This window comes from Urocampus carinirostris, chromosome 6, assembly GCF_059441175.1.
Source record: "Urocampus carinirostris isolate Australia breed hairy pipefish chromosome 6, RoL_Ucar_1.0, whole genome shotgun sequence".
Lineage (NCBI taxonomy): Eukaryota > Metazoa > Chordata > Actinopteri > Syngnathiformes > Syngnathidae > Urocampus > Urocampus carinirostris.
In genome coordinates, this window is record NC_142354.1 from 11,754,273 (window position 1) to 11,779,127 (window position 24,855).

General features: G+C 41.8%; 1 protein-coding gene across 1 annotated transcript; it reads left to right on the plus strand.

Annotated features, from left to right (window-relative positions):
* The first annotated feature begins 4,367 nt into the window (after positions 1-4,367).
* On the plus strand, positions 4,368-23,025 carry vstm2lb (V-set and transmembrane domain containing 2 like b). Its single transcript, XM_088337886.1, has 4 exons — positions 4,368-4,584; positions 13,652-13,818; positions 19,265-19,309; positions 22,585-23,025. Exons 1-4 carry the CDS (start codon positions 4,479-4,481, stop codon positions 22,816-22,818), a joined length of 552 nt encoding a protein of 183 aa, XP_088194012.1. The 5' UTR covers positions 4,368-4,478; the 3' UTR covers positions 22,819-23,025.
* The last annotated feature ends 1,830 nt before the right edge of the window (positions 23,026-24,855 follow it).

The window sequence follows — 24,855 nt, forward strand, 5'->3', positions numbered from 1 at the left end:
AAATGAAAAAGTAGTGAAAAGCTGAGAAAAAACAAAAGGAAGAGAAAAAAAGAAGGAAAAATTTAGGAAAAACCCAGAAAAAAAGAAAAGAAAGAAATGTAGGGAACAAGTAAACAGAGAACAAAAATGAAAAAAGTAACAGCTCGTAATAAATAAACTCAATGAGATTTTTTTAAAGGAATTTAGAAAAGTAGAAAAAAACAGGGAAAAAATAAGAAAAAGTTTGTGTTGCATTCAAATAATTTCCAATTATATCAAGTCAATCTTGTTGCCAACATTGTACTTTCACTAAAAAAATGCGATTAAGTACAGTTCTGTATCTTGCAACCGACAAAATAAGCCCCCAAAAATGTTAATATTATGCGACAAAATATGTAAGGAAATAAAAAGAAATGGATATCTTGTGAAAGAATTGTAAGAACAAACCACGTTTATAGGCCGTACAACCTTTGCAATAGTACATGAGTCAATTCATTCAAAAGAGAAAAAATATTTTGCATTGCCGGAAACTCAGCAAAATGTAACTTGATGTCAAGTTTTGGACATGTTTGATAATTCATTATCTTGCCACACTTGGGATTATGGTTGCTCACTGTTGTTTCAAGCGTTGCTCAACTACTTTGTGTGAACGCTCAGACCCGTGGAAAATAAGAGGGAACATTGACTCTAACCCAGCTTCGACTAAACATCCCTGTCACAAAATTCTGAAATACTTACTACATCATAATAAACACAACATGAAAGCGTCTAATAACAGGCACCACCCGAGAAATCAAACTGATTCCTGAGCACAAATTCATCATATTAAGGTTCATGAATCCCTTAACCACCATGGTCATAGGGCCACCACTGCCTGCTTGCTGTGTCTTTGGCAGGTACAGCCCATCCCTCACGAAGCCATTTTTTTGGGCAAGGGGTTTGCTCCCCCGCATGAAACAAACAGTATTGGATTCCAAGGTTACAAGTAGCGGGATAAGCTCCCTAATCTGACTCAAATACAGCACCTTCGTCATCTGGCCGCCGTTGTTTTTTCAGAGATGAGACGGACCTCGGCATTGATGGGAAGCAGAGTGTGACATTAGTGATACTAGATCCTAAATCACAGTTAAAACTAATTCTGTACTGTAAGAAGACCTAAAACATGAGACTGCTTTAAAAGGCCCAACTGAAACCACAGCGCCATTGTGACAGTTCTGTTATTGAGGTCACGCCATGTTGCCAATAAATTAAATCTGCGAATCATTAAAAAAAGACCAATGATAAATCTTACTAAATCTTTTTAGTTCAAACAAGAATACATCTTATTAATGGGTTCACATTGTTAAGACTTTCGAAAATTGTATTTAAGACATTTTAATGCCAAAGAAGGCCTTATTTTTAGAAAAATGAATTCAATGCCTTTTAAGACTTTTCAAGAATCCGCGGGAACCCAGATTACTTATTCACAGGAAACATATATAATTTCACACTGTACTGTACCGCATTGTTCTTTCTTTACTGCAGGAACTAACATCTTCTTCTTTGCCTAAAATTACAGTATTGTTGTCTTCTTCTACAAAATAAAAATAGTTTCTTTGCTGAAAACTGGCCTTTGCTTCTTAAACCTGGAAAGCTATCATAGTCTTTTTTCACACTGAAAATAAGTGTCATATTCTACCACACCAAACAATTGTTTCACAATATTTAAACGTGTTATCTTATTCAATTTCAAGTTTCTCTAAAAGTAATCACATACCTGTCAACCTCCACGGCTCCATGCCCGTACAAACTGTCATATTTTCCCGTACAAAATACAAAATAATTGTACACTATATCTTTTTTTTCTGAATGATGCATGATGGAAAATCCCCAGGCGGAAGACGCAAGTGATTGAAAAATTTGTGTTTTTCCGTACAGATTTCCTTGTACGTCTTACTTATCTTAAAATGCATAAAAAACATACTTTGTACGGCATAACCGTACAGGTTGACAGGTATGAGTAATCATGTCCAAAAAATGCTCTGGTCTGCCCAAAACTCAAAAGGAAGATGCTTTCTTGCGCCAACAAAGGTGAATTTCTTCCCACACTCAAAGAAGGTAAAAGCAGTTTTACATACCATCCACATCCTGGCGGCAAAATACCATGTGAAGTAAGGCGGATTGTTTTGAAACATTCAGAATTAATCTTTAATTATTTTTTTTAATATGGCCTGCCAAACAAAACTGGCAAAAATATAATGATAATATATCGTCTCAGTAATACATACCTGTCAACCTGTACTGTTTTGCCGTCCAAAGTATGTTTTTTATGCATTTTAAGACGAGTACTACGTACAAGGAAATCTGTACGGAAAAAACGTAAATTTGTCAATCGCATGCATTTGCATTTGCCGCCTGCGGATTTCCCATCATGCATCATTCCGAAAAAAAAGATATATTGTGCACAATTATTTTGTATTTTGTACGGGAAAATATGACAGTTTGTACGGGCATGGAGCCGTGGAGGTTGACAGGTATGCTAATAACATACGAGTATAATTCAATTTTTGGGCAAAGTTGAGATTTTTACCTAAGATATTCATTTATAATGCACATCCCTAATTTTCCATTAAAATCTTTAAAAATGCCGTTTAACTAAATTAGATCAAACTAGTAGGCTGGGCCTACTAAAGCTAAGCATATATCTTTTACTGACTTCTAGCGGCCAGAGTGAGCTTTTGGTTTGGAATTATCCCCCAAAAAAATCTGAACGTTTGATAGAAATGCATACCCGTCAACCTGTACGTTTTTGCCGTACAAAGTAGGTTTACTATGCATTTTAAGACGTGTACGACGTACAAGAAAATCTGTACGTAAAAACGTAAATTTGTCAATGATGTATACCATCCGGTATACACCGACTATCACCAAATGGCAAATCAATCGAGTCAAACGAGTTCGCAGCGGTAGCCTTTATCTCGGTATTGTTTTTTTTCATTGCAAACGAAGCCAGCGGTTTGATGCTACTGTGCGCATGCGTCTGCCGCCTGGGGATTTCCCATTGCATCCGTGTGGTAGTTGTGTAGTGAAGTCCGTCTCTTTAGAGAACCGGCTATTTCAGCTCAACTCATTAAAGAGAGCAGGCTCTCAAACGGCTCACTTGCATTGATGCATTATATTACGAATTATTATGTTGTATAAAGAAGTTGAGAAAAAAGAGGAAGTATAAAAGGAGCAAATGAAAAAAGACAGGTTTGTGGTTATCCCTTTAATCAGTGTATTACCAACAATAATTTAATACAGAAAATGAATTCATAATTTGAATAAGAAAATGTATTATTCTACTTAATTATATTTTCATGTATTTTTTCCTTCTACGGTGAACGTCCAAGCTACTTCATTTTTGAATTTTGTTTATAATAAACCTCATTCATGTCGAGCAACTCAGTATCTCACAACAAAATGTTAATTAACAATATACATGATATAATAAAACACATGTAGAATATAACATGTTAAACTACATAAATAAACATGTTTGAAAAAAAATGGTGTAAGATTATTTTGTATTTTGTAAGGGAAAATACGACAGTTTTTAAGGGCACGGAGCCCTGGAGCTTGATAGGTATGGACATTACTTAGAGACTTGATTTTTGGGACACTTGGGACTACTTGGAGCGGGCCGGATAACACCATCCAAGGGGCTGGGTGGGGCCCACGGACCATGTTTTTATTATTGCTAATTGACAGGAATGAAGAAATGTAAAACCACTGGGAGTCGTTATACAATACACACTGGGGACTGCACTTCCAGTTAACACAGATAGGGACCTGTCCTATTGGTAAATGGTCTGCATTTCTATAGCGCTTTTCAAGTCAATGAAGAGCTCCCAAAGCGCTTTACACTTACCCATTCACACACCCACTCACACACCAATACCGTACCCCCTGAGTTAATACCACCCCCATAGCCGGTTATTTCAATTCTATGTCACAATTATTTTAAAGTTGCTAAGTGGGTAAACATAAGTGAAGAAAGGATTATTATATTTTTCAGTACAAGCTATTTGAAGTGGTATGGTCATTTTAGCAACGTCATGGCGTGTAAAACGAATTTCATGACTGGGATATTTGACTCAACAACAACACATTCACTTACGGTAATTGAATTGGCTTTTAAAAAAATAGTAAAGAAATTGCAAGATGTTCGTTACAAAAACAAAATAATAACTTCAAAAGTACAGTTTATAATTCGACGATTTAACACTCGGCGCCGATGGGTTTGAAATTGAAATCCCTCCGCGTAATTGACCGTAAACTCTAGCCGCTCCACAAACCCTCCTTCGGTGTGACTCCTTCCGCGTAATGCCTGGTCACGGGCAAAGCAGCAAACTAGTCCCCGTGGCGCGTCGCTTCAGCAGCAATTCCACGCACTGTTCAGTTTGATGTCCGAGACGAAAGCGAGCAGAATGCTCCCCACCTAAAGAGTTTTTTTTGCATTTAGTAAATATCTGTAAGCGATGAAGGGCGTCCTGGGATTATTGCAATGCGTGGGACTTTACCTTCAACTTAACGCGGTGATCTCTGGAGAGCACCCCGATCTGGATAATCGTTTATCTGGAAATGGTAAGTTTTAATTCTCCCATGTTGTGGTGTTTTCAACCTCTAAATTTAGAAATATTCGGATGATTTAAAGGTATAGTGGTCTTTTTTCAGCGCCTAGAATATTGATATGAGTAATAAGCAAAAAAGGAATGACCAAACACGGGCTTTTTTTGCTGGGGCTTGTTCAATCCAGAACAAAAAAGACAAAGAGACACTTGAGCTTGATTTACACATGCGGGAGTGCAGCATTTTGCACGTAAACTCCTCGATTTGCATCACATTTACATGGTTAAAAGACGTCATGTCCAGTCTCGCAAGCTTAAAGGGACAGTATGTATTATTTAGTGCACCCTGGTGGTGAAAAAAACAATATTAAAACAAAGCAAAAATATTTGAACTATAATGCAAGCGTGTATTTCCTGTCCAGTATTGTTCCCGTTTATTTTGTCCGGGTTAATATCGGTTTCCAGTTTTGTTCCCGTCTAGTTTGTCCTGTTTAATTTCGATATCCTTTTTTATTATCAATCCTGTCTGTTCCGTCCTGCCCGGTATCATCCACATCCGTCCGATATCTGCTCGGACAATCGGTATCGATCTCGCTGGCCTCTGGCCTCCTGTCACTCCACGCCAGACTGCTGCCTAACGTGCATGACTCCCCATTTCCTGTAAAATAAAAGGCTTGTGTGAGAAACGTCACGCGTTTGGGTCCTGATCCAGTTCCGGTTCATGACATAACCTGGAGGGAGCTGACATCATTGTCTGCCATCTTGCTTCTTTTATTTTTCTTTGTTTTTTATTTCTATAATTGTTTTTCTCATTTTTCCTTTCTCCTTCTTTTTCTTTATTCTTTCCCCTTTTCCTTTATTTCTAATTTTCTACAAGAAAAGTGAAGTGTAAGGTTTGATTTAAACTAATGCTCCTTTTCCTTTAATCAATTACGTTTTTTAACCACCAGGGGGTGGTAAATAATACACACTGTCCATTTAACATTGATTAAAAAAACAATATACTTCTATATCCAACCTTGGGCTGGCGGGCTACTGTTGAGCCTTAATTGTATTTTAAGTGAAGAGGCACGGCAGACGGGTTCTTAGCACGTTCTGAAGTCCCAGGTTCAATTCCAGCTACCCGCCTGCCTGTGTGGGGTTTGCACGTTCTCCCTGTGCCTGTGTGAGCATTTGAATGAATTGAATTGTCTTTATTGTCATTGATATCAACATTGTGCAACATTGTATGCAATGAGATTAGACATGGCACTCCAAGGGTAAACAGGTAATAAAGACACATGACTATCAGGATAAAAAGCAGAAGAAAACATATTTACAATGTAGTGCAGGGGTGTCAAACCCATTTTAACTCAGGGGCCACACAATGGAACAAACATCCTCTTGGGGGCTGGACTAGTCGATTGAGGAGAAAGAAAAAAAGAGAGAAAGAAATAAGAGAAAGAGAGGGTGAGAAAAGGAGAGAGTGTTGGACAAGGAAAGAGAGAAAGGGAGAAAGAGAGAAAGAGAGAGAACATGAAAAACAAAAGAGATAAAAAGAGAAATAGTGAGAGAGGGGGAAATAAAGAGAGAGAAAGAAAGAAATCCAAAGAGAAATTGAAAGTGAGAAAGAGAGAAAGAGAAAAGGGTAGAGAGAGAAAAGGGTAAAGCGAGAGAGAGAGAGAGAGAGAGAGCAAGAGAGAAAAGGAAAAAAGGAAAAGAGAGCAAAAGAAGGTAAAAAGACACAGAGGGACAAAGACAAAGCGAAACAAAGAAAGAGAAAAAGCGACAGAGAGAGTGACAGAGAGAGATACAGTGAGAGAAAAAGGGAGGAAGAAAGAGAGAGCGAGAGAGAGAAATTACAACTACTGCGTCTTTGTGAGAGGCACCTGGCTTTGGCAACATTAAGTGGACATATTTCAACTTGCAGCTCGGTTTTCTCTTGGGTTTCCCTCAGAATTGGCTCGTGGGCTGGACTCAACCCCTTAGTGGGCCTGATCCTGCCCGCGGGCCGCCTGTTTGACACCCCTGAAGTGGTGCTTAGAGACTGGCCCATGTTATAACAATAGTGCAATGTTTGTGAATGAAAAAAATAAGTATATATTTTCACAGTTTTATGCAATAACATTTAGCATCAACAAAAAAATAAAATATATAAAAATAAGTTGCAAGATATGTTTTTACAGTTTTGTGTGCTTGTTTAGGGTGGTGATGGCCCTGGGTAATAAGCTGTCTCTGAGCCTGTTTGTCCTTGTTTTGAAGGGCCTGTCCAGTAGTGCCTACTAGAGAGCAATAGGCCAAAGAGGTGGGCAGAGACTAGACTAGGCAGAGATCAGCCGATTATCTTCTGGGCTGTGTTGACTTACTCAACTTATTGGATGTATAAATTGGTCCACCATTAATTACAGGGAATAGATAAGATAAATTAAAAAGTCGAGGATACTGGTTGCTGGTTATTCATGTCTCATTGAACTTCATCAAAATTCTGGAAAACCGAAATTATCTCAATTTGTCTCTGTTGTAGTTGACAAGGGCGGCACAGCGGCTGAATGGTTAGCGTGTCTGCGGTAGAGTTCTGAGGTCATGGGATCAAACCTTCTGTGTAGAGTTTGCATCTTCTCCCCGTGCTTGCGTGGGTTTCTTCCCACATTCCCAAAATCATGCATGTCAGGTTAATTGGCTGCTCCAAATTGTCCCTAGGTGTGAATGAACGAGTGAGTTGTCTGACTGACTGGGAACCAGTTCAGAGTGTCCCCTGCCCACTGCCTGAATCTAGCCGGGATGGGCTCCAGCACCCCCGTGACCCTACTGAGGATAAGCGGTGCAGATCATGGATGGATGGATGTCATTGACTACAGCATAGAGTACATATTTCTCAAAATTGTGGCATTCCAGGATAAACATGTACAATAATCAAATTGAAAGGAAAACAAGTTTGTTAGGATAGGCAACACTGACAAAATACTGCTCTGTTCCTGATTCCCCGTTGTCTTTGGCATCGACCCGTTTTTACCTTTTGACCACGCTCTGATCTCCTGCTCCGGCTATCGACACGTTTTGCCCGTTTGACCACGCTACTATCTCCCACACCGGGAGATCCTCTTGTGCATTCCGATCACGCTCCGATCCCGTGAGCGGTTTGTTTCCCTCTTCCAGCGAGTACCGGATCGCTGGTGTTTGTTTTCCTCAATATCTCATTAAACTTGTGAGTATGCGTTACGCGTCTGGGTCCTTCTCCTGTTCTGGTTCTGACATTACTGATGCTGTGGTTCCGGGTCAAATTTTTAACCGGTCAAAATGACGGCAGCCTCAACCCTTAAAAAAATCTGTCAATGATGGAAAATTGCTTGTTAACGAAAGCCCAGCAGACAGCGAAATATAAAACATGAACATGTTTATTGAAAATAGGATAAGTTACAAAAGACAGGCTTTGTGTTGCTCGTCACATTGGGATGCAGAGCAACCAGGGGATAAACAAAGAAAGAAAGCTGACAGACGATTTGCAATTATTTAATATGTATTCTTTGATAAAATAGGGCGACACGGCAGATGGGTGGTTAGTGCACAGCCCCACGGCGCAGAGGTTCAGGGTTCAAGTCCAGATACCGCAGCTTCCTAGTGTGGAGTTTGCATGTTCTCCCCATGGCTGCGTGGGTTTCCTCCGGGCACTCCGGTTCCCTCCCACATTCCAAAAACATGTATGTCGGGTTAATTGGCTGGTCCAAATTGTCCTTAGGTGAGAATGAGCGAGTGAATTGTCTGTCTTTGGATGGGCTTCAGCACCCCCTGTGATCCTACTGAGGATAAGCGTTGCAGATAATGGATTGATTGTCAAGAACCAGGACAGGATAAGGACCCAATCGTGTGACGGTCTCACACAAGCCTTTTATTTTACGGGAAATGGGGAGTCATGCACGTTAGGCAGCAGTCTGGCGTGAAATGATACAAAGCCAGAGGCCGACGAGATCGATACCAATTGCCCGAGTTGATATCGGACAGATGGGGACGATAACGGACAAGTAATGAAACAGGATATCGAAAATAAACCGAACAAACTAGACGGGAACGAAACCTGGAGAAAATAATAAACAGGACAAAAATAGACAGAAACAAAACTGGAAACCAAAATTAAACAGGACAAAATAAACAGGAACAATACCGGAGAGGAAATACCAACAGGAACAGGACCGAGTCGAAACCCACCTCTTGTGGGGCGGAAGTTCGTTGACGGGCTAACACTCTCATCCGCGTTGACTGTTTTTAGGAATTAAATATTAAAATGTACCGTTTACCAAATTGTTCGAATGAGTTATCTGACTCCATTAACCAAACACAACCTTCATTCTCCTAACAATGCGTGCTCATTTCTTTTTGGGAAAATATGAACAAGAGACCGACATTTCCTCACGGGGGTAGATTTAATTTTATTAGCAATTGAACTAAGTGAAGTCCATCGAATATGGCCGAATTAGCCAAAGTAGTCGAATTAGTGTCGTTGGAGTCTCTGGTAAGCCTTTTCTGAAGTCCTCAGCCTTTCTTCTCTCGGCCCATGTCTTTCCGCACGCTGGTGTGCGGGCTCCTTCCATGGGCTTGCCAGGAAGGAGTCCCTGCCTGTTTACCCTCCACCACCCCGCCTCGATGTCTGGAAAACTCATAAGAGCAGAGCATTTTTAAAAACAATGCCTGCCGTCCTTCGTCATCAGGGCCTTTTCTGCGCCTGGATGCGCTGATTATCTTATCAGTCTTACGTTAGCTTCCGCCACTCCTGTAAACAATATTCTCCACTGGGTTGCACTGACCTTGCACCACAGCCCTGCCAGTGAATATCTTTTGCATTAAATGTAATTTGTATTCGATCGTACAAAATCCTTTATAGTCAAATGTATAAAATCCTTCACTGTGTCTAAATTTATAACTATATCTTACACACTTTTCAACCGAATAAAGCTCTTTTTGGACGGAACGTTGGTGTCTTTTAACATCCATTCTCTGTCTTTTCAACCAGTATTTTCTGGGTGATATCCTTTTGACTCAGGACTACATCCAATTTTCCACAGAATGGCAGCGTGACTATTTCTCTCTCTGGAGTTTCACCCCGAGTAGGAGTTGTCAACAAGGCGCGTTATTACATGTTCTCACACAGCGCGAGACATCGGAAATAACCTCCGAGCGTTCCGTCCCCGAGGCGATGACAAATCCGTCCTGCAGGTCTGGATGATCTGCAGCAACAGGGCCAACATCTTCTGCCCCTCTCAGTTCATGATTTTTACTTTCCAGCTTGAATTGTTGGGGTAGATGTTGGGGGGCCTCTCAGCATCCACTTATTTCCCCCAGGAGCTCCCTGCCTGTTTACCCTGTCGCCGGATGGGAAGCTAATGCAACGAACGTTATTGACTTTCTGGCAAATCCCCTCGTGACTTATTTTTATTTATCGCTATGTAATGCTGTGTTTTCGGGGCTTGCCGGCAATCTGAGGCCTGTCACTGTAAGCCGGAGTGATCAAATGTTTTCATAAGAGAATCGTCGCGGGAAATGTAAGACGTCTACATTTTCATACCGTATTTTCATGAATGTGATTAGTATTAGTGTACAGCGTGTCATGATTACTGATTTGACTCAGCTTTGCCCGCTCAACCACCGCGGGTTCTGATTGGCTCCCTGTCACTATTCGAACCTAGTTCTGTCCGTCCCCTGTTGTCAGTCCGTCTGCCAACCTCAATGTATACTAGGTGAGCATTTTTTCGACTCTGACTCCCTCCTGTCCCATTTTTGCTCCCGTCTGTCTCCGGCTACGACCTGTTTTGTTCCTGACCACGTCTGTTCTCCCGTCCCAGCTTACCACCTCTATTTGTCCCCAACTACGTCCACTCTACCGTTCTGGCTTACGACTCGTTTCCAACCCCGACCACGCCTTGCTCTCTCAGTCCCGGCTACCGACCAGTTTTTCCGACCCTGACACCGCCATCACTCGCTACGGAAGATCCACTTCTGTGTTCGGATCCCAGTCCGAATCAGAGAGCGACTAGCTTCCCGCGTCCAGCGAACACCGGATCGTGGGCGCAGCCCTTCCTCTTTCTTCCAATAAAACTTCTGATAAACGTCACGCACTTGGGTCCTGTTTCCGTTCTGGTCCTGACACAGAGGGGTGGAAAAAATATCAAAGCCGTTCATTGGAGGGATAGATTTCTTCGTTCATTTCAAGAAATGATTTGAATCTGTTGCAAAATACTGTGTATTTTTGAATGCTAAGTGTGGATTATGTTATGACCCAAAATGGTGTAAGACAATTCATTTATTTTAATAAAACACTGTTTGTCAGGAACCAAAACTGTATCAGGACCCAAACGCGTGACGTATCTCACACAAGCCTTCTATTTACGTGAAGTCGGGAGTCAGGCACATTAGGCAGCAGTCTGGCATGAAATGATAGGAAGCCAGAGGCCGACCAGATCGATACCAATTGCCCGAGTTGATATCGGACAGATGGTGTCGATACCGGACAGGACAGACAGGATAGATAATGAAACAGGATATAGAAGAATAAACAGGACAAACTAGACGGGAACGAACTGGAAACCGATATTAAACATGACAAAAATGAACGGGCACAATACCAGACACGGAATACCGACAGGTAAACAGGACCGAGGCAAAACCCATGTCTTGCGGGGCAGAGGTTCGTTGACGGACTGACAAAGTAAGAGAGAGCGCACTGAGCAATGGGCAACTTGACTGCCCCATTTCCCGTGAAATAAAGCTTTTGTGAGAAATGTTACGCATCTGGGTCCTCCTCCTGTTCTGGATCTGACAACTATTTTTGGTGAGATATTATTTCAAAATAGCCAACAACTCTTAAAAGTTGATTGAGCTGATTTTAAAGCTTCCCCGAAGGTCTAAAAATTGTAGTTTTATAACACTAAGATTTTCCTCTGACCTGAAGAGAAAAATATCAAATTGTGATTGATGGCTCTCGGGTATTAGTCAATGTGTTGGAGTGTGTATACATTTCCATGATCTCTCTCTTTCCTTTCTCCCCTCTTTAATTTTTAATGATTTTTCGGTGGCCAGCCAGCAACCCCTTTACCAAGCCCTCGCGGTCTATTCGCTCTCTCGGAGTTCAATATTGGGACGCTGTGAAAAATGCAGCTTTAAAAAATGCATGAGGTGTTTCCTGAAACAATCTTTTGCCGCTTTTGCTTGTTAAAAAAGGTCAGTTCAAATACTCGGAGACATACGTTCGGTATAACGATTTACACTCGATTTAATTGAATGATTTTAGAGATTCTACATATAGAGTTAGATAGATAGATAGATAGATAGATAGATAGATAGATAGATAGATAGATAGATAGATGGATGGACGCCAGACGCGAGTCAAAAAGTTCGACGTCCCTGCAGCAGAAATCTTTGTGCCCAGGGTTACACCACCTCGTGTTCACGTAGATAGCGAGTCCACCTCCTCTCCGCTTTTGTGTCTCTGTCTAATAGCGCTGAAGCCGGGTAGCTCCGGGTATCTCCGGGTATCTCCACGTTAGCGTCCGGGATGCTAGACGTGACCCACGTTTCCGTAAAACACAACTTCACTCCCTGTACGCTTTGATGTTTTTCACCAGCACAGTCAGTTCGTTGGTCTTCTTTGGTAGAGAGTTCACATTTACCATGATTTCGGACAGTACCGAAGACGTATAACGCCGCTAGCCGCTTAGCCTTCACCTTAGCTCCGGCTCTTCATCCACAATAGGGCCCCCTCATCACGCCGGCATGAGAATTCTTCAGGGCAAGGAGTTGAGTCCTCGTATAAACACAGTTAAGCTTTTCCCTGTAGTTTTATATATTTGCACACACACACACACACACACACACACACACACACACACACACACACAAACAAACACAAGTGTATAAATTGCAAGCGAAGGGAAGACGGACAAAAAAAAATCTTGATGAGATGGCAGCAAGCACCGACTCGATTGCAACCTAATGGGACGGCAATCACGGCGCTGGTGTTGGGAGACAAGCTGATTAATCCTGTGTGGCGAGGAAAGTGAAGACGAAATGGACCTGTCAAAATACCGCGTGATGTCAGACTCTAATTAACGATAAGTTACATTCAAATGCATACTACCTGCGCCTCTTATTTTGCTGTAATTTCCGACTCAAATGAACTGCACTTTCCGCGATTCATTATCTACGATCCCATACTGCTGCTAGTGGGGAAAAAAAGCACTTTTCTCGGGAGGCGTTATTTCAGACACTGAAATTTTCCTTTACATTTTTTTTTTGGTACAGCGTAGTGCGTTGAGACTGACTGGCAACCAGTTCAGGGTGTCCCCTGCCCACTACCTGAAGATACAGCTACACTAATGAGGATAAATTATGCAGATAACGAATGAATACATGAATGAAACATTGTAAAAGCAAAAGTTTGGTTGTGTCTGGTTCAAGGTTATGTATTGTTGGACTGCTTTTGAGTGAGACTGTAAAATAGGCTTAAACGTATTTACTCAAGGTGTGTATTTCTAATCAGTTTGATGTTCCTTTTGGCCGTCTCCTAGTTTTCCTGCCTTTGTTGAAAGGTGTTGGTATGTTTCCAGGGGGTGGTCTTTTGTCTTGTGTCTCAACATACCAGTGCTTTTCCATGTCTTCTGATTTCAATAAAACAGAAAGACATACGGGGGAAAAGCCAGAAGGAGCGTGACCAGCGAGACAAGAGCGAGTAAATTATCCGCTCCTCCCGCGCTTATTCTCCAGCTGCAGTTGTTAAAAAACAAAACAAGTCTTTGCCTGAATTTCCTTCTAGAGTTAGCTAATTTTCATAGCTCTCCCACACATCAGTGGTCTCTTTAGACTCAACAGAGACTCATCTTTGCTCTTGGTTATCTTAATTCGTCACATCGGTTCTCTTCTTACGACGGATGCTGATTTGAGGATGTGATGTTGCCGGGTTGGTTAATCCAAGCAATATCAAGGCTCCTCCGATCTCGGACTTGGCTTCGCAAAAGCTTTTGATTTAGTACCTGGGGTCACCACTAATGGACACAGAAAAATAGCCCTTCCTGAATCAAACACTGATGATCTTAGTCACTGATTGTTTATTTTTGCAGCTCTATTCACAGAAGTCCCGCATGACATCACCACGCAGAGCGGCCAGGATGTGGAGATGGCCTGTTCTTTTCGAGGTGCCGGTTCTCCTTCCTCCCTGGAGATCCAGTGGTGGTACATCAAGGAGGACAGAAACAAGCCCAAAAAGCCTGAGGGGATAACTAATGATGTAAGAGTTTTTTTCTTTTAATTTGTATAGTTAACAATCTCAACAGAGAACCATTTCAAGTCGAATTGTAGTCATCAGTATGATTTCTATAGCAATGTCCAATTATACCTCTATATACAAGAACCTCTGAAAACGAGAATTTTGTTGTAAAAAATCTTACATTTATATCATATATCATCAATAATGTAATGACCAATGCATGAGTGACCAATCGGGAAGAACCGGAGATGCGCCGCTTCCTCTTTCAAGTTAAGTCAATTTTTTTTTTTTTTTGTATAGCCCTAAATCACAAAGAGTCTCAAAGGGCTGCACAGGTTATTGCACAGACTATTATTTCAGACTATTATTACACCATCCCCTGATCTGAAACCAACACGAGGGCAAGGAAAAACACAGAAACCTCAACACGAGGAAAATGAAGAAACCTTGAGAAGGAACCGCACATGTGGTAATCCCCCTTTCAGGATGACCAGGCTGCAATGGATGTTGCAAGTACAAATAGTACAGAGATATTGTCAACAAAAAATGTAGGTTATTCATATGCTATAGAGTAGAAGTGTGTTTTAAGCTTAGATTTAAACATTTCCACTGAGGTTGCAGATCGGATCTAAGGGGCCGGTCACACAGACATTTGCGGCTGAATCACGGCCAGAAATTTCTGCCTGTGAGGCGGACGCTATTGGACGCTTTGAGATCGCCATACAGACGAGATACAGCGGTGCTTAACACGCGGTCGGAAATTCGCGCGCGGGTGGCAGCGCGAAAAAGTTTTGCGCTGCTCAATTCTTCAGAGTGCGGGTACACAGCCTTTCACGAGCGTATCGAGGCTGAACCACGGCCAGAAATTTCTGGCCGTGAAGCAGACACTGTTGGGCGCTGTTGGACGTTTTGAGACCGCCATATAGACGAGATACAGCAGTGCTTTACTCGCGGTCGGAAATTCACACGCAGTTGGCAGCGCGAAAAAGTTTTGAGCTGCTCAAAAGTTTGAGCACGTGTTAAACCGCGTGCCGCACACGTGGTCAACACGAGGTAATGACGCGGAAATGACGCGGAACGACGTGCTTTGGCCGCGGCCAGGGCGTGGTTAGGACGGGAAATTTCTGCGGGTAATCGTGGGTGGAGCACGGTAATAGCATGTTCTGCGCCTGTATCGCGGTGTTATTACGTGAAATTAGCGTGTTACGCGTGTGACAGTCAAACGCCTTTCTCCGCCTATATACAGCGCGATTTGCCGAGCACACGTCAGTTGTGCTCGAGACGTCAAGGGGGTGAACATGGATCCCCGTCAGCGTAGTGACCTCGTCTTAATCCATTTTTATTTCTTGACATTTCTTTTCAAGATAATAAAATAAAAATGATGCCATAGCTTGAAATCTTGATCTTCACGGGACTGTGTCTTGAGCGGTTATGATTTCTACAGCCCGGTGTTATCCGAGAAATGCATCCCTGCCGAGATTTGCATCCCCTCGCTACTACAACCACTTTTACCTCGTTTTATCTCACTTTTAGGGAATGTAATGGCGAACATATAACCAAAACCACTTCGTCTTGCATTTGTTGGGAATGTAATCCAACTTAAACCATTCCGTTTTTGTTTTTGTTGTGAACGTAATCGAACGCTAAATCCTCCCCCCCTCGCGTGAACGCGCATTCTGCTGCGCTTCCAACAAAAGCGATCGTATTCTATATAAAACGCTTATTAAAACAATAAAGCGAGCTAATTATAACAATTGGGAGATCCTAGTCTATATAACGCGTTCATTTAAACAATAAAGTGCGATCGTATTCTACAAAATGCGTTTGTTAACGCGGATGAAAAAGTCAAAAGCGATCGCAGCAGAATGCGCGTTCACGCGAGGGGGTGGGGGTGTTACGTAGGAGTCGGATTTGGGCACAACACCGGCTTGGGAGCTTTTATACCCGTGGTCCACACGAGAAAATGACGCAGAAATGACGCGATGAGGAAGCGGAACAGTCGCCGGCGTCTGTTTTGCGGGCATACCACCGATGAACAGCGGGTTGGCTAATTTTGCGCATTTTAAATCGCGGGCAACCACGGGCAAAAAAAAACGCAAAATTTTAGCCGTGATTCAGCCGCAAACGGCTGTGTGACCGGCCCCTTAGGGGGAAGAGCATTCCACAGCACCGGGGCCCGAATGAAGAACACTCTCGAACCAGCGGAACACTTCTTGGCTCTTGGGATCACCAGTAGGCCAGCGCTTTCAGAACGAAAGCTTCGGACCGGAACATAGGGGGAAATCAAATCTGAAAGTCCATGTATGATTTTGTATAATACCAAGAGAACCTTGAAATCACATCTTAGGCTAACAGGGAGCCAATGCAGGTTAGCCAAAATCGGCGTAATGTGATCGGACTTTCTTGTCCTAGTTAAAAGCCTCGCTGCAGCATTTTGTACCAGCTGGAGACTCTTGATTCTGGACTTCAGGAGACCGGAGAGTAGTGCATTACAGTAATCGAGACCGGAGGTAACAAACGCGTGAATTATAATCTCTGCATCTGACTGAGACAGCATAGGACGAATTTTAGCAATGTTGCGAAGATGGAAGAAAGCGGTTCTAGTAATTTTCTTCACATGTGTTTGAAAGGACAGATCGGGGTCAAAAATAACACCTAAATTTTTAACTGAGTCACTCTGTGTGATGTGACGTTTGTCAATGTTCACAGCAGTTTTTGAGAATAAGTCAGTTTCTACCTCGAAGGCCCTTATGTCATTTCCGCTTCTCACCAAAAGTTTTTCAGGTTTTCTTTCTGCTTTTCGGCTGGATATTTTGCATCCTGTAATTTAAAGATTATGATTTTCTTATCAGTGCCATCTCGCCGAAATGCGCACTTCGGGGCCGGCATGTTCATTTGGGCGCTGCACTTTAAAGTGCACACTTTATTTGAGGGACTGAGCTACAAATTAAAACCAAGCTGGGTACTTCAACCAAAGTGCGCTGGAGTAAAAACATCGAATCTACTTCGGGCTAAATCCCTCAAATCAAGGTCGGGTTCGGGCAGGTTCGCGTTCATATACAGACGCTCTCCTACTTACGACCATTCGACCTACGTAAAACGGTAGATACGAACATTTTTTTCGGGATGTGGAAATATATCCGGACATTGCTGTAAGTTAGATTTTGTATTGTGTGCACCCTTTTCCGAGTACAGGACATTACTGTAGTGCTTCTTTCCGCCACTACCGGTGTGTGGCGCTCTGAGAGGTCACCCACCATCCACCCTGTAGAAGAAATTAGCTTCCTCTTTCTAGTTCGTGTGTAAACATTCTATACTGCATCTCCAGCGCGCTAAGGACTTTGACATTGTTATTGTTTAATGTCTCCATTCAATATGGCTGGTGTAAAGTGTAAATAACAGGCGAGCTGTTTCTTTTGAAACGCAAGTGGAATAAGAAAACTTGATGCGGTTGATTAAATGGTCGGAACTCTTTTTTTCGGCCACTTTTTACCCCAGAGGAGGACCTCTTAAAGCGCATCTTCCAAAAGTAAGTTAAACTTGACTATATGTATCTTTTTAGAGCATATTATTTTATGAAATGTTTATTTTTGAGTATAAAACAGGTTACTTATACAAGCCTTAAACCATAAACATACAAAATATAGCACTGAAGCAACTTACCAACAAATTCAGCTTACGAACGATCATCCAGAATCTCGTATTTTTTTAGACCTGATCTTACCTTTACGCTGCATTAAACGTCATTTTGATAGTAGGCTAAAATAGATACACAAAGCATGTGCAATTATTATATAGCTTATATAAAGCTTTGAATATTTTGCAGCTCCAGATAATGTCACGACCAGAACGGAATTAGGACCCAGATGCGTAACGTTAACCACAAGTTTACTGAGGTAAAGAGGAAAGGCAGCGCCCGCGATCCATTGCTCGCTAGACGCAGGAAGCAAGCCGCTCACAGAATCGGAACATGTTCCGAATGCGGAAGTGGATCTTCCGGAGCGGGAGATCGTGGTGTCGAAGATGGGAAAAACAGGTCGATAGCAGGAACGGGAAAGCAAAACGTGGTCTGGATCAAAAACAAGTCGTAAGCCGGGACGGGAGAACAAAACGTGTTTGGGGTCAAGAAAAAGGTCGTAGCCGGAGACAAACGGTGAAATCAGGAACGGACGGGTGAAAAACGGGTGCAAAAAGCGGGACTGACTGGAGTCAGAGTCAAAGTACTTGCCTTGTAGAAACAGAGGTTCGCCGACGGACTGACACCAGGCGAGTGAAAGGACTGAGCTAAAATAGGATGGGCACATTTTTTTGGGGCACATCCCTCAACATTTTGGGTCACAGACCCTTGGACTAAACCAACCATCTTCGCATAAGACAACCCACAAATGAATCCCCTCGCGGCACAGAAACAGCTATATAATTATTAATCAGCAATCGCTTGAACGAAGAGAAACGGGTTGGAAGGGGCAACCTTCACTCTCCTGCTGCGCCTCGGGAGAACTTAATTGGCACGGGAAAATAAATGGCTTTTGAAAATGTCTACATCTTGCATAATTCATGCCAATACCCCACAGAAATGCCGCACGGATTTTCTCGAGCTCGGAAATGTCGAGGAAGACGCAAGGCGATATGGGAATGCATAGGAGATGAGGGGAAAACATACATATAGATCACATCATGTAATTGTTCAGGAATAACAACCTGGGGACTTGTTATTGTCGTTTTTTTTAAATTGAATTGTTTTAAAGAAACAAGTTCTGAACTACTATTAAAATTGTCCCTGTAATTTTTTTTATCCTAGCTTAATGTTTTCCGACTAAACAAAAATTTCGAATAAATCAATGTACTTTTTTTACTGTAAATACCCGGTCCTTATTATTAAATGTATGCGACTGTCACAGACCAGGAACGGAGACGGGACCCAATTGCGTTCGTTTTACTCAGTTTTATTAAGAAGGAGAACAGGACTTGCATCCACAATCCGATGATCGTCGGTCAGGGGTAGCAGATAGCAGGAACGCGGTAGTGACACTTCCGTGTCGAGCGAAGGTAGTCGTTGACAGTGAGAAAAAACAGGTCGATGGCCGGGGCGGAGGAGCAAAAACATAAACGGGTCCAGAAAAGAGGTCGGTAAGAAAACAGGGCAGGATAGAGTTGGAGAGTCACAAAAGCTTGCCTAGCTGGGAGCATAGGTTCGCAGACAATCTGATGGGTTCTTCCAGTAAGACGGGGGTTTAAAAAGATTCCAACAGCCAATTAGGGTCCGTGGCTGTTGGTGCCAATGGGGCAGCCTCAGGTGCCCCGCATCAGTAATCATGACAGCGACATTAAACTTATTATTGACCGATTCAGAAAAATTATTACTTTTTAATTACATTTCAACAACTACTAAGGTACAAATAAGATCATAGAGAAACCAAAACAAATTCCTGAGATACCATGTGACGGTGACAATATTTGTGTGCAGGTTGTTCCTCCGGAGATGACGTTGAAAGATGCTACTAAAATTAGCGTGAGTACAAAACTATTTTTTAAAGCCTTGGTGAGTGATATTTGACCACTAGAAGGATACTTTATTGTGTAATGCAAATGAAAACCACGGCACACCGTGGCAACGAGTTGCCAGACAAACATGGCGGCGACCTTGGGTAGGGATTCCACTATGCAAAAGAAATGTAAATATAAATGTGATTTTTTTTTTTGTCCCACTAGGAGGCACTACATATTACACACTGCCCCTTCAAATCCATTTATTTTTGAAAAAAAATGAACAAGTTTAACATTTTGACTAAAAACAATCTCTAAGCAAGCTCAGCTTACAAAGTAGACCCTCTTTCATTAGTAAGTAGCATGGCATTAGCCGGTTTAGCTAGTTAAGAATTGTCTTTGCTACTTTGTAACGTGTTTTGAATTTTTTCCTGACCTTACTTAAGATCCAACTTCCAACACTTAGCTAGCATTAAGCTAGTTTAGCTCACAAAACAAACTCCCTTTAATTTGCTATTAGCACGGCGCTCATCGCATTAGGACGCTCAAAATTCCTGTTGTTACTTTTTCCTGATATAGTTTCCTCTGATGTAGAAAGAGGCTAGCAGTAATATTAATGTTCACAGAGCAAACGTTATTTTTTATTAGCATGGCATTAGCAGGATAGACTAGCTGAACATTCATGTTCAGAATATTATAGCTCTGATATTATTATTAATAAACATTTCACCTACAATACAAAAAGCACATTACATAGGAAATGTTTTACTTAGAAATAACTTATTTGAGCTAGTGCTAAGCTCGTTAAACTCACATCGCTTCAATGGTAGCGTTAGCTAGCTCCTTTTTCCGTTATAGTTTCCTCTCATGAGGTGAAAGTGGCTGGCAGTAACAAAAGCACTAAGCTAGCTCCACTCAAATAGTAGACCCTCTTTGATTTGTTCTTGGCAAGGCATTCGGTAATATAGCTAGCTAAAATTCCCTGTTTGTAAATTACATCACTAATGGTTAATGAACTAATTGCTTACAGTATAAAAACAACATTAAAACATAAGACTTTAAATCTTATAGTGTAAAATAGCATTTCTGTGCTCGTGCTAAGCTAGTTCTGCTCCCATAGTTAACCCCTTTTCATTTGTTATTAGGACGACGTTAGCCAAATTAGCTAGCTAATTTATGATATATTCTACACAGATTTGGTAAAAGTGGCTGGCAGTAACATTAGCACTAAATTGCTCTGCTCACAGAGAAAACACTCTTTGAGCAAAATGTTAGCAAAAAATTGTTGTTCATCATTAATCTATAAATGGTATATTAAAATGGTAAAATATAATAATGAACTAATCACTTAAAGTAAAAAGAAATGTTAAAGTAAAATGTAAAATGTGACATTTTTAATCCCAAACAATTTATTGGAGGAGGCGCCAGGCTAGTACAAGTCACAACGCTAACCTCCTTTCATTTATTACAAGCACGCCATCAGCCAAATTTTAGATAGAAGTCTTTGTTAATACTTTTTTAGATATATTCTACACTTTGTTGGTGAAAGTGTCCGGCAGAAACATTATCACTAAACCTATTCTGCTCACATGGCATATGTAAGGTTTTAACATTTATTAAACTGAAATCTGACTCCTAATTCCTTACAGTAGAAGCATATTCAGAAGTCGGAGAAGTTGAATTAACCGTACCGACGAGTGTAGTCCACATATCAATTTATTCAGGCGATTCAAAGAGTTGAACAGATCTTTCTTTTTTGCCAATTACAATCGTGTGTGTAAGGGCCCGGTCACACAGCCGTTTGCGTCTGTATCGCGGGTAAAATTTTGCGTTTTTTTTTTTGCCCGTGGTTGCCCGCGATGGAAAATGCGCAAAATTGGCCAACCCGCTGTTCATCGGTCGTATGCCCGCAAAACAGACGCCGGCGACTGTTCCGCTTCCTCATCGCGTCATTTCCGCGTCATTTTCTCGTGTGGACCACGGGTATAAAAGCTGCCGAGCCGGCGTTATGCGGAGAAATGCATCCTTGCCGAGATTTGCATTCCCTCGCTACTACAACCACTTTTACCTTGTTTTATCTCACTTTTATATCACTTTTAGGGAATTTAATGGCGAACATATAACCAAAACCACTTTGTCTTGCATTTGTTGGGAATGTAATACAACTTAAACCATTCCGTCTTTGTATTTGTTGTGAATGTAATCGAACGGTAATGCACGCCGTATACAAATCACTTTTGAGCAGGTAACATGTTTATTTTGCCTTTTTCTATTCAAATCGCTCGTATTGAAACTGTTATGCACTCTACCATAAAGCTTATTTCTGCATAATGAGCTTTACGGTAGAGTGCATAACAGTTCTCAAAAGTGATTTATATACGGTGTGCATTACCGTTCGATTACGTTCACAACAAAAACAAAGACGGAATGGTTTATGTTGTATTACATTCCCAACAAATGCAAGACGAAGTAGATTTGGTTATATGTTCGCCATTACATTCCCTAAAAGGGAGATAAAAGTGAGATAAAACAAGGTAAAAGTGGTTGTAGTAGCGAGGGGATGCAAATCTCGGCATAACACTGGGCTGTAGAAATCATAACCGCTCAAGACACAGTCCCGTGAAGATCAAGATTTCAAGCTATGGCACCGAAGAAGCCAATATGTTATTATTGTTATAGTTTTTCATTTTTATTTTATTATCTTGTTATGAAATGAAAAGAAATGTCAAGAAATAAAAATGGATTAAGACGAGGTCACTACGGTGACGGGGATCCATGTTCACCCCCTTGACGTCTCGAGCACAACTGACGTGTGCTCGGCAAATCGCGCTGTATATACACGGAGAAAGGCGTTTGACCGTCACACGCGTAACACGCTAATTTCACGTAATAACACCGCGATACAGGCGCAGAACCTGCTATGACCGTGCTCCACCCACGATTACTCGCTGAAATTTACCGTCCTACCCATGTGTAACCACGCCCTGGCCGCGGCCAGAGCACGTCGTTCCGCGTCATTACCTCGTGTGTACCACGTGTGCCGCCCGCGGTTAACACGTGGTCTAAAGTTTTGAGCAGCACAAAACTTTTTCGTGCGGCCAACCGCGTGTGAATTTCCAACTGCGTGTAAAGCACTGCTGTATCTCGTCTATATGGCGATCTCAAAGCGTCCAACAGCGTCTGCTTCACGGGCTGAAATTTCTGGCCGTGATTCAGCCTCGATACGCCCGTGAAAGGCTTGGTGACCGGGCCCTAAAGTTTTGAGCAGCGCAAAACGTGTGTAATTTGTTTTCCTTTCAGGTTGTGAAAGTGGCAGGGAGTAACATTTCCCACAAGCTGCGTCTGTCCAGCGTGAAAAGTTCGGATGAGGGCACGTACGAATGTCGCGTCATCGACTTTGGTGCTGCGGCGGCGGCAGCGCGGCGACATCGCGTTCGGGCGCATCTTTACGTAGAGCCCAGTCTGGGCACCCATGTTCACCGGTCACGAAACGGGGGAGATGGACGGGAAACGATGGGGTCACAACTGGACTGAGGTGGTCTTCATCTTAATCATCATCAGTGTATATTTAATTTTTGTAATTTTTTGTGGGTTGTGCAACTTCTCCTACTTCAAACAATTAGAAAGGCCTATCATCGTCAACTAGGGTAAATCTTCTATCTATCTATCTATCTATCTATCTATCTATCTATCTATCTATCTATCTATCTATCTATCTATCTATCTATCTATCTATCTATCTATCTATCTATCTATCTATCTATCTATCTATCTATCTATCTATCTATCTATCTATCTATCTATCTATCTATCTATCTAAACCCAAGTAGGTCACGCTTTGGTCCCCCCAGATGAAACGGGACACAAGAAAGGGACCATGTCACTCGGGTCAGGGTGACACAACACGCTCTTCTGTTCAACATCAGGGCCCGACAGCTTTCACTGGTTTACCCCTGCCGCATCATACGGGTGCCCTGCCCATCCCTTAGAACACGTCTAAACATCCCACTATTCTTTTATAACACCTCTCCACTCATTCCTATCGCCAACAAGAGCTCTAGCTTCCACTATATTTAGACCTCTAATATTTAGACCTCTCATCGTCAACAAGGGTAAACCTAAATTTTGTGCCATTTTTTGTGTAAATATGAATTAACTAGCAATGAAAAACTATTTTTTCTCCCTGCTAAAATTAGTGTTCTTTTTTTATATTACTTTTTTAATATATATTCCAAGATTGTCCTCCGCATGTTTTTATGAATTTTTGCTTAATTTTATTTGTGATTACTCATTAATTTGGACTGAAAACAGTATTTTCATTTTTTTGTCATTAAAAGTGTTTTTTATTTATGTTACTTATTTATATATTCTGTTTATTTAATTTCATTAATGTCACAGTTCATTCACTTGGTAAGTATGTGTTGATTAGCATGGAAAGTGTTTTTTTCTTGCTTAAGTGATGAACAGATTTTTAAGTATCATTTAATTGACATGATTTCTTTATTTTTTCTATTTTTTTCCCCATCATAGCCACTTTCATGTACGATAAATCTAAAAAAATGCACGTTTTTCCCATTATCTCTCAATGGTTCATTTAAAAGTTGTCAAGATGTCATTTTCTAACATAATTTTCTGAGAATAATTATGTTCATCCTCCTGACAAATGTATTTTTGGAGTTTTTCTCACTAAATGTTGAGCTTTCTGTTTTTGATTTCTTTTTTTAAATGAATGGTTTTCAGTGACAAAATATGATATTGCTTTGTAATTGCTCTTCTATTAAAATCCATCTTTTGTCTCCCACAAAACGGTAAAACACGTGAATTAAACCTTTATGCTTACTTTGTCACTTGTCTTTTTACACACATTTGCATACTGAGGCGTCAAAAACTTATTACAGTATACCCCGGGATACGGTGTCCCCGCCTTATGACGTTTTCACTTCACGATATGGAATAAGATAAGGGTTTTTTTCGGTTATTCGCAACCTATACGTCTATTTGAATTTGCGAAGCCCACCTCAGAACGCATTGCATGTTGTATACCGGGGTCTATTGTTGTCATGGTTGCCATGGCCCCCAATTGGCCCCGCCCATGTGGCGCCGGCTGTAGCTTGTTGATAGATTGGCTTATTTAAACCCTGTCCTGTCAATCCCCTTTTGTCAGTCCGTCTGCGAATCTCCGTGTATTCGAGGCAAGCCTTTTTCGACCCTGTCCCGTTTTGCCCCATTTGTCTCCGGCTACAACCCGTTTTGATCCAGATCACATCTGCTCTTCCCTCTTGGCTTACGACTCTTTTCCGACCCCGATCACGTATGCTCTTCCGTTCAGGCTTAGGGTTAGGCCACGTTTTTGCTCTCCTGTCCCGGCTACCGACCCGTTTTTTATTTCAGTCCACGACACCGCCATCGTTCGCCACGGAAGATCCACTTCCGTGTTTGGATCACAAGCCGAGTACGAGCGTCCAGCAGACTTCGGAGCGTAGGCGCACACCTTCCACGTTCCTTCAATATAACTTGTGGTAAACGTTATGCGAGTGGGTCCTGTTTCCGTTCTGGTCCTGAAAATTGTAT